We start from the raw sequence: 16,459 nt of genomic DNA, 5'->3' as shown, positions 1-16,459 counted from the left end.
TTTCAAAAAAGTTTCCCCTCCTCTGTTAGAAATGATGGGTTAAAGTGTAAGAATGAAATACAACTAAATGTGGCCATTTTTCTACTGACTTTATTTAATTTACCCCCCACTCAGTTATTTGAAGTAAGTTTTTGCTTGGGGCCAACACCAGCCATCTCCCAGGCACCTGTGATTTTTGTCAGATTTATAGCAACACGGTGGCTAACTGGAATATAGAGTTATTTTTACAGTAATTTATGATTAAGTGCAATTTATGATCTCCTTGACTTTTATCTTCAAATCATGGAATTATAAGGACTAGTAGTTACTTTAGAACTTATCTAATCCTTACCACTTCACTGATACAGAAGTGAAGACCCAGAGGTATTAAATATCTTTCCCAAAGTTCCCAATATGTTATTGACAGATCTAGAACTCGTCCTTGCCTGTTGCTTTTTTTTTTCCTGACTATGACACAGTGGCTTCTGGGTTGTTTTTCATATGATACAGTAACAATCTTGCATAGGTATGGCATTTTAGCAGTGTGTGTGTGTTTTTTTTTTTAACAGAAGTCAAAGAAAGTCTGGCAATGTATTTTAGGACCCTAATTTTCAGTTTCTTTAACAGATTACATTCAGGTAATACCCAGGAAGTATTTTACAGGCTGAAATGAAAGACTTTAGTCTTTAAAAGACTAATGCAACAAGTGACCAACAGGGGGAAACCTTCTACAGCCTTTTGGATTAATTCGCTTAGGTTTAGCCCCTTTTAAAAGCTCCTGTTGAAGTCAGCAAAAAACGTCTGTTGACTTATTTATAGCCGCAATTTCTAAGAAGCATATTCTATAGCAGATGAAGAAGTAGTTGACAGCTCATAATTCATGGGGTCACTGAGGCCTAATCTAATAGAACAAAATGTACGCAGCTGGTTCCTGTGGTTCAGGCCGTCACTCCCCTTGCAGCTGCGGACAGAATGTGACGGGGGGTGCAGGTGGTTCTGGTGGTTAAGACAGGCGGCTGGGTCCTTTTTCGTGACAACGTCACAGGTCTTTCAGTTGTAGGAGACTAGCATTTTTCTGACCAATCTCACACGGTGATATCCACAAATTGTTACCAGTGTATTGTCTGTTAATCGAAGATGTTGATAAGAATGACTGATTGAATCCTTCTGTATCTGGGTTAAGCTTAACTTGTTACTTCACTCCTTTTCTTTGACCACGTATTGTATTATAATATTTGACAAAGCCATGTTGTCCTTGCTGACTTTTAAGCAATTACTGAAAATATACCTAAAAAATCTATATTTTGTAGCTCACTTCTGGTCTTTTTTGGGAATGTAGTCAGATTTCTTTCTATAATTAATTCATTTTATATTTTGCTTCTGTTCTATCTGTAGGACCAACCCAGTTGGTTTTTTTGTTTCTCGTTTTTCTGGTTTTTTTTTTAGTCGCACTTTGGGGGGAAGAAAATGGTAGATTGGTCTGGCACAATTAAGTCTCTGTAGCATAGTACTATTTATTACCCTGTGCTTTTTTGAGAATTTAATGATAGGATCCAACTGCTGCCAATACTGACCCATCTAAAATTGTTATCCTTAAAAAGAAAATTATATCCAGAACAAGTCCATGGACTTTAGCTGAGGGGTGAATAGCCTTGTGTTCATTTCACAAATGATTGTTGTACATTGTGAAAATGGAGAATTTATTAACCCACCAGAATTACTCACATTTGTCTGAGGTAGTAAAAGCATCACTCTATTTTTTAAAAACGCGATTCCTCACACAATTGTTAATGGTTGTGTTTGCTTTTATCTCACAGTTGCTATCCCTTATTGTATATATGAATTGCTTAGTTTTCTGTGATTAAAAAAAACACATTTAATCAAAAAGCATGATGAAGTTATCTCTTCCTTGCTTAGTTTTCTCTGTTAGCTGACAGGGTATTTCTATTGTTATTTTCAGGTCCCTTGTCTTTCTCACCTTTTTCTTTCTAATCCTGTGGACACATCATCTTTTTCCTTTTCTCTGCCTCTTTGATCATGAGCATTTTAACTCCCTTGTCCTCATTAAGCAGGCATACCACATTAATATTTCATTTTGGACTCTTTGAAATATAAGTTACTATGTAAATCTTTAATTTTTTTTTTTTTTTTGGTAAATTATTTGCGGGGCCCTTTCCCTATCTGATGATTAACCAAAAAAAAAAAAAAAAAAAAGTCCATCTGCACCTTGCAGAAAGTGATAAGTTAGTCAGCTATATTTAGCTAAATAAAACCCATTACATCCTTGGGGAAGAATGTGCTTAGTTTAGCCTTATGAGAAAACATTGAATAAATGCTGTCCTGAAAATATTTAGCCTGGCTGGGTAGACTGGCGAGGGTTCAGTCCTGATAAAGCTGAGGTGATGGTGAGAAGCTGGCCCTCTAGTCCAAGCTCAGGCTGAACAGTCGCACCTCTTGTCAGTAAGGGGGTAGCTGTGGGTGCCTCCTGTTGCCACGTGCTGTACCATTGGCTTCCTGCAAGGACTTTCCACCCGCTTCTCGTGGCTCGTAACCTCCAGAAGGGCATATGCGGCGTGTCTGCGTAAGGAGGAAATGAGGTTCATGGAGTGGTTTTACGGCCGACGTGCTGAACTTGGCCTCAGTGTCCTCCTCTGTAAAATGGGGACAATCATAATAGCACACAAAGTTCAGCACACTAAATGAGGGGAAGTGCACCAAGTGCTGAGCAGTTTCCAACACTAATTGTTCAGTACATAGAAACCACTGGTTGTAGTAGGAGTAGCTTGTCAGGTCAGCTTTCCTAACGTTTCCTTACCTTCCTCCCTCCCACCCACCCTGCAGTTTAACAAACTGAGTCCTCTGAATGTGGCAAGGTAGGAAAAGCTCTTGTGTGGGCATCAGGACGGGGTTCTAGCCCTTGGCCTGAATTTCTGTGGGATCTTGGGCACATGGTAACTCACGTGATCTCTTCCCACACAGTGGTACACAGAGGCACAGAGCAACAGTAATAAGATCACACCTTGGTCTCCATTCTGCTGGTGACCCTTAGCCTTGGGAGAGAAGAAAAATGCTCATCTCTCTCTTCTGATATCTAGTTGGGTATGATAGAAAGTGAAAGTGAAGTCGCTCAGTCATGTCTGACTCTTTGCGACCCCGTGGACTGTAGCCCACCAGGCTCCTCAGTCCATGGGGTTCTCCAGGCAAGAATACTGGAATGGGTTGCCATTTCCTTCTCCAGGGGATCTTCCCAACCCAGGGATCGAGCCCAGGTGTCCCTCATTGCAGGCAGACGCTTTAACCGCTGAACCACCAGGGAAGCCCCTAATTGGCTATGATAGCAGATCTAATTAAAATTGAGAGCCAGACCCATCACCTGCCTGACACATATTTGGATATTGGGCTGTGAGATCTGGTGTAACATCAGCCTGTGAAGCCCAGGGCAATTTAAGTGACAAGTTATCAGTGTGTGAAGGTTAATTGTTGAGAGTTTGTCTCCCACAGTGATCTGATTTTCTCTCTCCAATTGGTGGGCCCAATCCTTGCTATTCAGAGTGGTCTGAGGACCAGCAGCTGGGTATCAATTGGGAGCTTGCTGGAAATGCAGAATCCCGAACCTCACCCTGATCTACTGAATCAGGTTATTAATACACATTAAAGTTCAGGAAGCACTGCCCCAAGTGGCTGCCGTGGGGAATATTCTATCTGACAAAGAGGACGTTTACTAAATACCTATAGAATTGGTATTTGACATTGATTCCCACCCCCGCCCCCGCCCCCGCCTAGATTTATAGCTTCTTTCCTCTCTTTGGGTGTAATGTGTTGATGTGTTAGGTTTGTCATGACAAAATACCATATCAAAGTGGCTTAAATAGCAACAACAAAAAGTAGTTTCTCAGTTCAGGTCGTGTGGCTGAAAGTCTGAGATCAGGTGCCAGTGTGGTTGAGTTCTGGCGGGGGCCCTTTCCTGGACAGTGTACAGTAGCTTGTTTTGTGTTCTCACATGTTGGGGGGCACTAGTGGTAAAAAGAACCCAGCTACCAATGCAGGAGACGTTAAGAGATGTGAGTTCGATCCCTGGGTCAGAAAGATCCCCTGGGGAAGGAAATAGCCACCCACTCCAGTATTCTTGCCTGGAGAATCCCACAGACAGAGGAGCCTGGAGGGCTGCAGTCCATGGAGTCGCAAAGAGTTGGACATTACTGGAGTGACTTTAGCACATATTGGGGCTCTCTGGTATCTCTTCTTACAAGGGCACTAATCCCATCGTGATGGCCCCCACCCTTATGATTTTATCTCAGTTTAATTACTTCCAAAGGTTACATCTCCGAATATCACGTTGGGAGTAAGGCTTCAACATATTAATTTGGAGGGATGTGGTTTAGTCCATGGCAACTGATTTCTGCAACTTATTTTGAGATTCATCCAAAAAAGTAAAACAGGCAGATGGAAAGATATGTAATTAAATATAGTAAAATGTTAATAATAAAATCTAGGATATCCACATTCACTGTACAGTTCTTTCTGCCATATTCAAAATTGTCAGAGAAAAAGCCTTGCTCTCTTTAGTTACTGGAGTGAATCTAGTGGTTCTTTTCTCTGATTTCCATCCAGGCTTTCTTAAAATGGCCTCACTGGACAGCTTTGCCACTTTGGCAGGAGACCCCTTTGCATGCCCTCCTTGGTCAGGTAATGTCCTGTTAGTTATAAGGTTCCAGCCTCCACTGAGATGCTTCATTCTGGCCTCTGGCTTCCCCAGTAGTATCTTTCTGTTCGGTTTCTCTTAGCCCTCTCCTGATAAGAGGACCCTTCGATTCTTATAAGGTTGGTGCCTCTCAAGTTTCATTGAAAGAGCCTACATAAAGCATTTCTTACTTTTTCTGCACTTGACCGTGAAATCTATTATTAGATGAAAGTGGGAGAGAAGGGTGTGCTTCCATGGTCCACCCTGCCCCTGAGAGAGAGAGCATGACTCACCTGGAGCCCCCACCTCCCTCATGTTATTAACGGGGCTCCCATTGTTTTCTTTTTAGGACCATCAGGATCTGAAGTTCAGGGTATTTTCTAGTGAGGGGCAATGTACTGGCTTATTTATTTGGTCAGTTCAGTTCAGTCGCTCACTCATGTTCAACTCTTTGCTACCCCATGGACTGCAGCACGCCAGGCCTCCCTGTCCATCACCAACTCCTGGAGCTTGCTCAAACTCATGTCCTTTGAGTCAGTATGCCGTCGAACCATCTCATCCTCTGTCGTCCCCTTCTCCTCCTGCCTTCAGTCTTTCCCAGCATCAGGGTCTTGTCCAATGAGTCAGTTCTTTGTGTCAAGGTGGCCAAAGTATTGGAGCTTCAGCATCAGTCCTTCCAGTGAACATTCGGGACTGATTGCCTTTATGGATTGATTGACTGGTTGACTGGTTGGATCTCCTTGCAGTCCAAGGGATTCTCAAGAGTCTTCTCCAGCACCACAGTTCAAAAGCATCCATTCTTTGGCACTCAGCTTTCTTTATAGTCCACCTCTCACATCCATACATGACAATGGGAAGAACCATAACTTTGGCTACACAGACCTTTGTTGTGTAGTGGTAATGTCTCTGCTTTTTAACCTGCTGTCTAGGTTGGTCTTAGCTTATCTTCCAAGGAGCAAGAGTCTTTTAATTTCATGGCTGCAGTCACCATCTGCAGTGATTTGGGAGCCCCCAAAAAAAGTCTCTCACTGTTTCCATTGTTTCCCCATCTATTTGCCATGAAGTGATGGGACCAGATGCCATGATCTTCGTTTTCTGAATGTTGAGTTTTAAGCCAAGTTTTTTGCTCTCCTCTTTCACTTTTATCAGGAGGCTCTTTAGTTCTTCACTTTCTGCCATAAGGGTGGTGTCATCTGCATATCTGAGGTTATTGATATTTCTCCCGGCAATCATGATTCCAGCTTGTGCTTCATCCAGCCGAGCATTTCACACGATGTACTCTGCATATAAGTTACATAAACAGGGTGACAATATATAACCTTGACATACTCCTTTCCCAATTTGGAACCAGTCTGTTGTTCCATATCCAGTTCTAACTTTTGCTTGTTGACCTGCATACAGATTTCTCAGAATGCAGGTCAGGTGGTCTGGTATTCCCATCTCTTTCAGAATTTTCCACAGTTTGTGGTGATCCACACAGTCAAAGGCTTTGGCATAGTCAAAAAATCAGAAGTAGATGTTTTCCTGGACCTCTTTTGCTTTTTTGATGATCCAATGGATGTTGGCAATTTGATCTCTGGTTCTTCTGCCTTTTTTAAATCCAATTTGAACATCTGGAAGTTCACAGTTCATGTACTATTGAAGCCTGGCTTGGAGAATTTTGAGCATCACTCTGCTTAAGTGTGAGATGAGTGCAATCGCGTGGTAGCTTGAACATCCTTTGTTTATTTGGTGGGGAGTGCAAAAACTGGTATTATTAGAGTCATTTTACTTGAAGACACCAGAAAGTATCAATACTATAGCTGCCCATTTGGGGAGCATCCACTGTGTGACACGTGAGTCCCTTGCTACAGTTACCCTTAAACTAGGGAGCCTTGGTGGAAAATTTGGGGAAACTTATCACAGGTTTCTGTCTTTGAAAAGAAGAAATAAGATCCTGGTGGAGAGAAACAGGTCCAAGCTGAACTCAGGGACACTATTCAGGAGGTTTGTGATTAAATGACTTCATTTCTCTCAGTCTCCTTGCCTTTAAATTGAGGGTGGTAAGGAACTGCTGTGAAAAATAAGTGAAAGCCTGTCTGTAAAACGCTTAGTGTGGAGGTGTGATTCCTGACTGATGTTCCGTAATAGTCATTCACTCAATAAATGGTCAAGCGCCCGTTGGGTTTGAGTCACAGGATTCTTCCTCTCTTTCCTTCCCTTTTGGGGCCTCTCAGCACACTTTGTATGAAATCTTTCTAAGCCGACCAACCAAAGGATCCCACCTTTTCTTATAAACCATTAGGCTCCCAGATCCTAGGGACTCAACTACGAATTATTTTCTGTGTGGGGAGAGGAAGAAGTCTTTTTCTCTTCCCCATTTATCTCTTGCTCAGCATCTTAATTTGCTATGTGCTATAAATGGTAATCTTTAAATCAGACTCCAATTTAGGTGATAAGAATCACAATTAATTAGGCTAGCCTGTCAAAGATTAAGTGTAATCTTGCATTTCAATTATCTCAATGCCTAGACTTCAGCCAAGGCCATCAGAAGTGAAACTAATGTCTGCTTATGTTTAATAAAGTCTTTGCCTGCTGTTTGTTTCCTGGACTAGTCTCTTGTCTGGAAATAAATTAGATGGGCAGAGGATCTCAGATCCCTTTTTTCAGCTGTGGAGCAGAAGAGATAAATGGGAGAAGATAAAACTTAAAGGTATTAAAGACTAATTAGGGGATCTGAAAAGATTTGCAAACTTCTTGTTTAAATCTGTTGACAACTCTTTAATTCCCTCCAACTAGTTATGCCTAAAATAGTGTAGTTATGGCTGAAGATTTCCTTTGATATTTACTTTCTATTCCCATTTTTCAGTTGCTCGTGTTTTTTTTCTTCCTGCTACTCCAAAAGAAAAATCCTAGTTTCTACCAAGTTCAGTATCATTCCAACCACATCTTTCTTTTACATTCAGAAAACTGAGGCATAGTATCTCAAATAGATAGTCCTTACAGGGAAAAAGTGCACTGTAGTGAAAATCATGTGATAATTTAGATATGATTTCTAAAAAGATATTGAGTGTTTTTTTATATATAGAAAGGCAAAATGCAGATATCTACTCTAATTAAATGTTTCCTGTTTGCCACCTTAAAAAAAAACTGTTGAGAATTCTGTCTTAATTAATAATTTCTGGTGTTAAAACTTACCATTGCTTTTGGGTATTTTAAAAATCTATGAATAATAATAAAAAAGATTGAATGGATAATTCAAAATTAATAATAACTACTCATTAGCTTGTGCTTGCTACATCCTAGGCACTGTGCTTACCCATGTTTGTTTATATATTATTCATTAATCCTTGCTGCACTTAAAATTATTCCCATTTTACAGGTGAAGAAACTGGGGTTCAAGTTAAATTAACATACCCAAGATTATACTCAGTAAGTGGCAAAACCAAGGTTAAAACCCAGGTCTCTGGCTTTAAAGTTGTGCTTTTAGTAATTTCTCTACTGCTCATTAAACAGTTACAAAGTTAAGGAACTCATGATTATTTTATTTTTGTGGGATTTGTTTGTTTGTTTAGCTTTTTTCTGCATTGCCTTAGCCAGCATTTGTTATGGCTTTGCCCACAGAACTTGAGAAGTTTAAACGTTCAGAGTACTAACCATTATAAGCATAAAGTATGAATGTGCTTATAAGGTTTATTTAAGAAAAGTATTATTGGGATTTGTTATATTTTAGCCTACCAGCATGTCCATTTTTCATTTGAAAGAATGAGAGAGATTGTTCCAGGTGGAAAAAAGTTTTGATTGAGCAACAGTTAATAGGCAAGCATCTTGATTTAGTATTGATCCACGCTTTGCATATACTTTCTTTTCTGTTTATTTGTACTACATTTTAAAAGGTAAGTGGCAGCTTTTTATGTGCTTCCAAGCTGCTTCCATCAGTAATGAAATACTTGGCTTGGGCCGTTTCTGGAGTCCCAGAATTTCAGCTTAAATTTTCCATTCGTCCCTGCCAGGCCCTAATTCTAAAATATCTTTTTTTATGGAGAAGGCCTCCAAAAGGTGCAGCTGTGTGCTGGTTTCATCTTGCACTTTGTAGCGGCGTTGGCACCGTTGAACATGAGGAATGCCACTGTCTCCCACACACCACTGGCGCCCAAGGACTGTTCAGGCCTGTCCATGTTAGTGATTTGGGAAGGGCCTCCGTCGGGAGGGAAGGGCCTCCATTGGGAGGGAAGGCTCTCTTCTGTTGCATGCGATTGGCTGTCGCCAGGGCGAAGGGGGAGAAATAGAATGAGTGGGAAATCCAGCATCTGATGAGTTTGAGCAAGCGCTGGGAGTTGGTGATGGACAGGGAAGCCTGGTGTGCTGAAGGCCATGGGGTTGCAAAGAGTCAGATGCGACTGAGTGAGCGAACTGACGGACTGATGTGTCCTCAAGAATTCTTTTCTACAGCCCGGGACACCTAGCTCGTTAGCTGGTTGTTGTTCAGTCGGTCAGTGGCATCTGACTCTGCAATCCCATGGAACTGCAGCACGCCAGGCTTCCCTGTCCTTCACTGTCTCCTGGAGTTTGCTCACACTCATGTCCATCGAGTCGGTGATGCCGTCCAACCATCTCCTCCTTTTGTCACCCCCTTTTCCTGCCCTCAGTCTTTCCAATGAGCGGGCTCTTAAACAGTATGACTAGTTCATTGGTGTTCCTGTAAAAGGCTGATTCCTCTCTCTTTTTTTTTAAACAAGATGCATCTTGGCTTCACCATCACTTTTAGAGCCTTCTGCTGTTCTTTCTTGTCTTCTTTCTCTTTAAGTAATACTGATTTCTCTTGATGAAAAGTGATTCAGCTAAGTGAAAAACTGGTGTTGGTTTATAGTAGAGGAATCTAAAATTCACCCAGCTTTAAGAGTAGACTTGGCTCTCCACACGTTTACACTGATTACACCAGCATTCAAAAACCAAAAAACATTCCTCATTCAGGTATACAAATCTGTCTGTAAGGTGAAATCAAATGAGAATTTATATGTAAACTTGATGAGGATGACGCTCTGCTAATTTGTATTTCGTTTAATGGTCACCATATATGACCTCCATATTGTGTGTGTGTATATGAGTTCCATTATGTTTTAGTTTATTGACCTGTATGATGTACTTTATCAAGGACTTTTCAAAGAACAACTTGCCAAATTTGGTACTTCTTAGCAGTTGTCATTTCCTGCTGAAATTCTTTAAAATGGGATCTAACAGAAGTGTAAATATTAACCTTGAGTATTTAATAAAACTAAAGGAATAGTTGATCTTCGTTGAAATAATTAATACTTTGCTTTAAAATGCTTTTTAGACTTTCACTGTTAATTGATCCAAATACTCAAAGTAGAAAATGTGAACTTCGTAAGTTTCTTGGGTAAAGCTTTCACATCCCCTGTTTTTAAATATTTTTAAGGGAAATGGACTGAATCATAGATATTGTACTACAGAATAGGAAATCCTTGCACTGTTATTTTAAAAAACGTTGTGTCTTTGTAAAATTTACTTTTTAAAGGATTGCAAAACTTTTAATCAGTTGTAATGATGTATACGTTTGAGTAATAAGCTTTTTTCAATATTAAAAAAAGATGCAGTGATAAATTCACCCGATGTGTTACAAAGGAGTACCTGTACTTCCTACTGCATACGTCTAATATTTTTCTTTTTAAAATATTCTGGGGTGTACTTTGAGAAGGGTGTTATTATAGATACCTGATAGCAGTGCTTTTTAGAAACTTCATGTTGCACTTGTATGAGTGAAAGAGATGATACTTTGCATCTCAGGATATGGAAAGCAAACTACCATGTTTTGCCAAAGAAACATTGAAAGGACTTAGGAAAGATTTTTTTTTCCCTCCTTCAAACTGAAATGAAGAAATAAGAGTTTTATATGTAGTATTTGCCAGCCCAGTAATATAACAACTGTTGGGTGCACATTTCAATCACAGTTAGGTGAAATCTTTAATTATCACTTAATTTAACTTTCATATTTGCTTGCAGAAATGATCATGTTGATAAGATTCTGGGAGAAGATAAACTTTTATTAAGCAATTCCATCTTTGGTTGCCAACTTTTTTTTTTTTAATTAAAAAAAATGCCTGTGTAATTTATGAGGGAAGAGAAAGAAGAACTAGACATGTTAGTTGGATGAATGTTGTGCGGATATGTGGGTTCATGTATTTACTATTTAATCTTTAGCTTTTTGCACTTTGGTGTATGCTGAGATCTTTAAATTTGAGAAGGTTAAGAGATGCTACAGTGAGTTCTAATTAGTAATATTTCTCTACATCTGATCTCTACCTTTGTGTTTTTCTCCTGTTACATGTGCTGATAGGAAATTTCATTTTGCTTGGTGTAGAAGTCATCTGTAGGGGAGGATATTTTTTGTGAGCTGACAATCTAAGGCAAAAGGAAGTAGTTTATAATTTACCAGAGGAAATGAGATGCTGTGCTCTCTTATAGTATTTTTTTTTAATTTACAGTGCTTTCAATTAAAAAGACTAGTTAAAAAGAAACTTTCAAGATATTTGCATTTTTTATTGAAGAGTAGTTGATTTACAGTATCATGTTATTTTCAGGTGCACATCATAGCAAGCAATTCAGTTTCATATATACATATATATAGTCTTCTTCAGATTTTCTTCTGTATAGGTCACTGCAAAATACTGAGTAGAGTTCCCTGTGCTATGCAGCAGGCCCTTGATTATCTATTTTATAGACAGTAGTGTGTATATATTAATCCCAATCTCCTAATGTATCCCTCCCCCCACCCCAAGATACTTCTATTTTAAGGACTTTTCAGGTATACTCATATTTTAACAGATGTGGGCAGTGTCATTGCTGGATTTTTTTTTTTTTCAGGCAGTGGCTAGGGGTCACTTGCATGAGATTTGCTTCTCATAATAGCATGTCCTAAAACTTATTACTAACCCCAAACAGATGACTAGCTTCATTCTTGGGTATTCTGATTCTGGGGGTTTGCAGTTGTACCAGCAGTCTGTCTGCGTACCAGGTTCTCCAGGTGATCCATAGGCTCAGGTTGGTGGCGGAAGCACAGGTGAGATGAAGTTCCCACTCAGCTTTCTGCATCGTGACTGTCTGGCGGGTCAGTAGCGTGCCTGCCCTGCTTTTATGAAGTGCGAAGTACATTCAAGTCCTGTTGCAGTAGGACAAAGTGGCCCAGGAAACTCAGTGATAAACCTCATGTGCCCTGTGTTCAGACGTTGTTGAGTCCCATGTCCCGATGCTGGGTGCTCAGGGCTGGCTTTATAGTGGGGTCTTTGTAGTACAAAATCAACTCAGGAATCTTTCATGTGCTTTTGACGAAACTTGCCCTTGTTCAGGCTATGGAACTGTGCTCTTCGGGACTGTGGTCAGTAGTTGTTTACAGCTATTTCACTTTAAATCAATAGACATTGAAAATTCTCTTCCTCCGTTGCAGGAGTTACCTTCCAGGTGCTCAGGGCTGGGTAGCACAGCTAATAGCGCATTTCCACTATCACAGCAAGTTCTTCTGGCGAGTGCTGCTATAGGATTTTCTTTTCCTTTTATCCTCGGCAGTTGGTATGGCTAATAGAGTTAGGGGGCAAAATCATGTTGCTGTCTCAGGGAATAGAAGGGTCTTATACTACAGGCTCTGGGTTTCCAAAATCACATAAACAATACTTAATTTTCTGAGGTCAGAGTGTAACATAATCTTGCTTGACTGTTGTTGTCTTGTGAGCCTGTTGTTTTTCTGCGCTATCTCACTATTAGAAAGATGGGCTGCATTAGAAATTTGCTTAACATGATATATGGCTTTAAAAGTCACACCACTGAAATCTCATTGAAACAAAATGGTCAATATTTAGTCTTAGATTATATAAACTATGTGAGAGTACATACACAGCCATGAACCTCAAGTGTCTAAAAGTGATTTATGGGTTGCTGATAAATAGACTGCACAGCTAGGTATTTTCATAAAGACTGTCATTTACCTATATTTTGCATTTTGAGACATTTGAGGTACGTATATTTAGCTCCCTCTTCTGGTATCTTATGAGAAAGGTATTTATATATATTTTTTGGAGTGAAAAATACAGTTATCAAATGTTGAAGGACATTATGTGTGTCACCCAATTAGATTTTTTTTCTTCTGTTATCATTTGGTAAAATATGTAAATAAAAGCATGGAAAGAACAGTTTGTGACAGTATCACATGTGTTAAGATATTAACTGACCAAAACATGTGTAAGCCAATAAAGGCATTTCAATAGCAGGTCCATGGGGACTTGTACGTGCTTTGTATTTGATAGTACACCCAGCTTGGCATTTGTGGATCCTGGGGCAAAACACAAAGGAGGCCCAAGCAACTTGCATCTGAATATTTGAAAGTTAAAATCACATTAACAGACGGTTTGATAAAAGTGGTTCCATCTTCCTATGTTGACAGCTATATCTTCACAATGACCAGGAAGCTGGATTTGAATTTTGATTTCTTGGGTTCCGAGTTCTGCCTGAAAGCATGGTGACATGTGGGGAGCTGGTCCGCACCTGGCTTGGCCCCGTGCTGCCGGAACCTTGTGCAGCCAGACTCCATTCCATCCTGAGCCCACTTCCCTCCGCCCCAGCCCATGCCTTGGGCCAGCTGGGCACGCGGGAGCTAGGTCTGCGCTCAGAAGGATGGGCCTGAGGCAGGGGGTCTGGGCTTCTGGGGAGCCTTCTGATTGTGTCCTAGGAGAGGAGCAGCAGGTGTGTCCCCCAGGCAGCTCACCCCGTGGGAAGAGGCAGCGCTGGAGGGTGGTGTCCTAAGAGGAGCCTTCTAAACACAGGGCCCTGCTCAGGCGCTCTCTTTCATCCTGGCCTGAGTTTGCTGCTGTCCTGATTGCAGTCCGTGACGCCGTGTTGGGATCGTTTCCGCTGCTGCTGTCTGCGTTGGATTACCCTCAATCAGACGTAACCGCAGCATTGTTTTCATTTGCAGCTGCCACTCTCCCGGACCTTGCAGAGCAGTTCGCACCCCCTGACGTTGCTCCACCGCTTCTTATCAAGCTCGTGGAAGCCATTGAAAAGAAAGGTAATCCAGCTGGTCAGGGAAATCAGCTCACAGGTTATAGCCTGATCCCGTGGGTGTCATCGTTTGTATCTGTTGCGTGGACGTTCATTGAATCCACTTCCTCCCACCTGCGCTGGATACATAAGCTGTTTGTGGCCGTGACCTGGGGAGATAGTCTTGTTTGACTTCTCACTCCATACTAACGTGTAGTTACTATATGGGAACTTTCAAATTCTCCCTGTCTTAATAAATAGAATTAACTTGTTCCTCCGTGGCCAGATGATTTTGCCAAAAGTATTGATATGCCAAATACGATGAATCGTGGGAGTTGACTTCCAAGAATGCTCGGTACACATCTCGAATAGACACTGGCTGAAAACTGGAATGTCTCTCTGGCTGCAGGCTTGCAGGTTCCCCAGAGAGCTGTGTTTTGCATACTCAGTCTCTTTTGTGTCCTAGGTCTGGAATGTTCAACTCTATACAGAACACAGAGCTCCAGCAGCCCAGCCGAGTTACGACAGCTTCTTGATTGTGGTGAGTGTCAGAGAGCTGGAAATACACAGAGGGAAAGACGGTTCTTACCTTTGCGTTTCAGGTAAAGCGCAAAACCCTTGAGCTTAAGCGTGCAACGTCCTCGGTTTGGAGGGAGCTCAGAAATCAGGCACACTTCCCTCTGTGCTCTTCCTGTAAGAGGGCAGGCCTTTGATGTTTGTCTCCTGAGCAGGGGTGTCTGTGCCCGTCTGCCAGCAGGCACATTGGCTGGCATCACAGCCATGAGCCTCGTGGGCCTGTAGGAATTGCACAGGAGAGAAACATCTTGGGATTTCTCTGATTCTGCTCACCTGTCATTTTCCTCCGCCCAGTTCATCTGGACTAGTTGAAAAAGTACTTATGAACCTGTCATTTAACAAAGGTCTCTTCTGACCTTTTCCCTTCTTTTCCGTCTTCATTCCTTTCTTGCTTGCTTCCTTTTCATGCCATATTTTTATCAAGTAAAGTGAAAGTGAAAGTCGTCTCAGTCATGTCTGACTCTTTGTGACCCTATGGACTATTCAGTCCATGGAATTCTCCAGGCCAGAATACTGGAGTGGGTCGATGTTCCCTTCTCCAGGGGATCTTCCCAACCCAGGCATTGAACCCGGGTCTCCTGCATTGCAGGTGGATTCTTTACCAGCTGAGCCACATAACCACACTGTAAAGAATCTGCCGGGTTTGATCCCTGGGTTGGGAAGATCCCCTGGAGAAGGAAATGGCAACCCACTCCAGTATTCTTACCTGGAGAATTCCATGGACAGTATAGTCCATGGGGTAGCAGAGAGTCGGACACAACTGAGTGACTAACAATTTCAACATCATGATATTATTATATTTAGTAGTGTGCTGGTAAACCAATTCTTGGAGAAGGGGGGGATCCCCTGGTTTGTAGTGTAGTGTAAATATTCCTATACAATTAATTTCGTGTTACCAATGTGTTACCACTTGGGAAGAATTGAGCCAATTCAAGTCAATTCTTAGCACACCATAAATGGCATCCATTAATTTAACCAAATGGTACCTTAACTATTAGTTCCTTCTCTCGTTGCCATACAGAATACAACTATAAAATATAAATTTACTTGCCATCATTCCAGCAAATCATCTTCTACATCAGCTTCGGCAATCTCTTAGACCCTTTATTCCCTCACAATTCTTTTCTTTTTACTGATAATTTTTTTTGCCTTGCACTGTTTTAACTGAATTTGGGTGCTTGAACCAAAAGAAGTAAAATCTAGTTTTAGAAGAAGCATTTTGAGATGTACAGTTATGCAAAGAATACCCACGTGATATTTAATAAATGAAAAAAATTTGAAGTGTGAGGCAGCTTCAAAACGAGGCAGCTTATGAAAATTTCTAGAAAAGATGTTTCTGGGAAAAGAAGGAGATTAGATCTTCATCAGTCGATAGTTTGACTTGAAACACACCACCCAAATGTTTGAAGTTTGAAAAAAGATTTTTTTTAACTTTCATTTTTCCTTTGTACATGGAAATCAGTCTTACACACAACACAGGGTACATCCTCCTACACATCCAGAGTAGGTCATTAGAAGTTGACTGGCAGAAAAAGCAAGGTGAAAAGCCGTGGTTTTTTTTTTTTTTTTTTTTCTTCTTTTTTTCTTCTTCTTCTAACAGCTTTACCAGGGTGTTAAGGAAACACTGAATTTTTTCCTAGCCAATTGAACTAGAGATACATGTTTTGGTCAGAAAATTCGTCAAATTGAGCATGTTAAAAGTCACAGGAAATGTTTAGACTTCAGAGACTGATGAAATGGGGGTTATTTGAAAAAGAGTAGTAATGTTTTCAAATGTGACCAAAAACAAAATGATCCAGTTGAGCTTTTAAAAAAATCTTCACACCACCTGTAAGAGGGAATAAATAACCCAAGTTCAAGTCAACAAGCTGTTTTGATAGACAGCTTTCCTCCTCGTTTGAGACCAAGACACACACACAAAACTGGTTTTCCTTGGATTCTGTGCTTTTAAGTGAATTTTGTGGCAAAACAAAAAGAGTAAACTTTATCTCAGTTTAGGAGTGAGGATCCTTTAGGACTGTTTCTAGCTTGAGTATTTGTCTATTTAAAAAAAACATGATTTCCAGAGATTAAAAATTTATCTCTGGAGGAAGCTCAGAGATAAGTCACTTAAAAACAAAAAGCATGGCTTTTAACTAACCCCACGAATCACCAATGTCAGACGAGGGTGGACATGGGTGGAGGACCACAGCCCAC

General features: G+C 40.8%; 1 protein-coding gene across 2 annotated transcripts in view; it reads left to right on the top strand.

Moving 5' to 3' along the window:
- PIK3R1 (phosphoinositide-3-kinase regulatory subunit 1) overlaps positions 1-16,459 on the top strand; it is a 97,179-nt gene that overhangs the window by 55,121 nt on the left and 25,599 nt on the right. For both annotated transcript variants that reach the window (XM_018065533.1, XM_005694608.3), the window contains exons 3-4: positions 13,623-13,715; positions 14,154-14,228. In XM_018065533.1, the coding sequence (XP_017921022.1) occupies positions 13,623-13,715; positions 14,154-14,228 (168 nt within the window). The remainder of the gene's footprint in view (positions 1-13,622; positions 13,716-14,153; positions 14,229-16,459) is intronic.

This window comes from Capra hircus, chromosome 20 (assembly GCF_001704415.2).
Source record: "Capra hircus breed San Clemente chromosome 20, ASM170441v1, whole genome shotgun sequence".
NCBI classification, from domain to species: Eukaryota; Metazoa; Chordata; class Mammalia; order Artiodactyla; family Bovidae; genus Capra; species Capra hircus.
The sequence above is the reverse complement of the archived record's forward strand: the minus strand, read 5'-3'. Positions and strand labels throughout refer to the sequence as shown.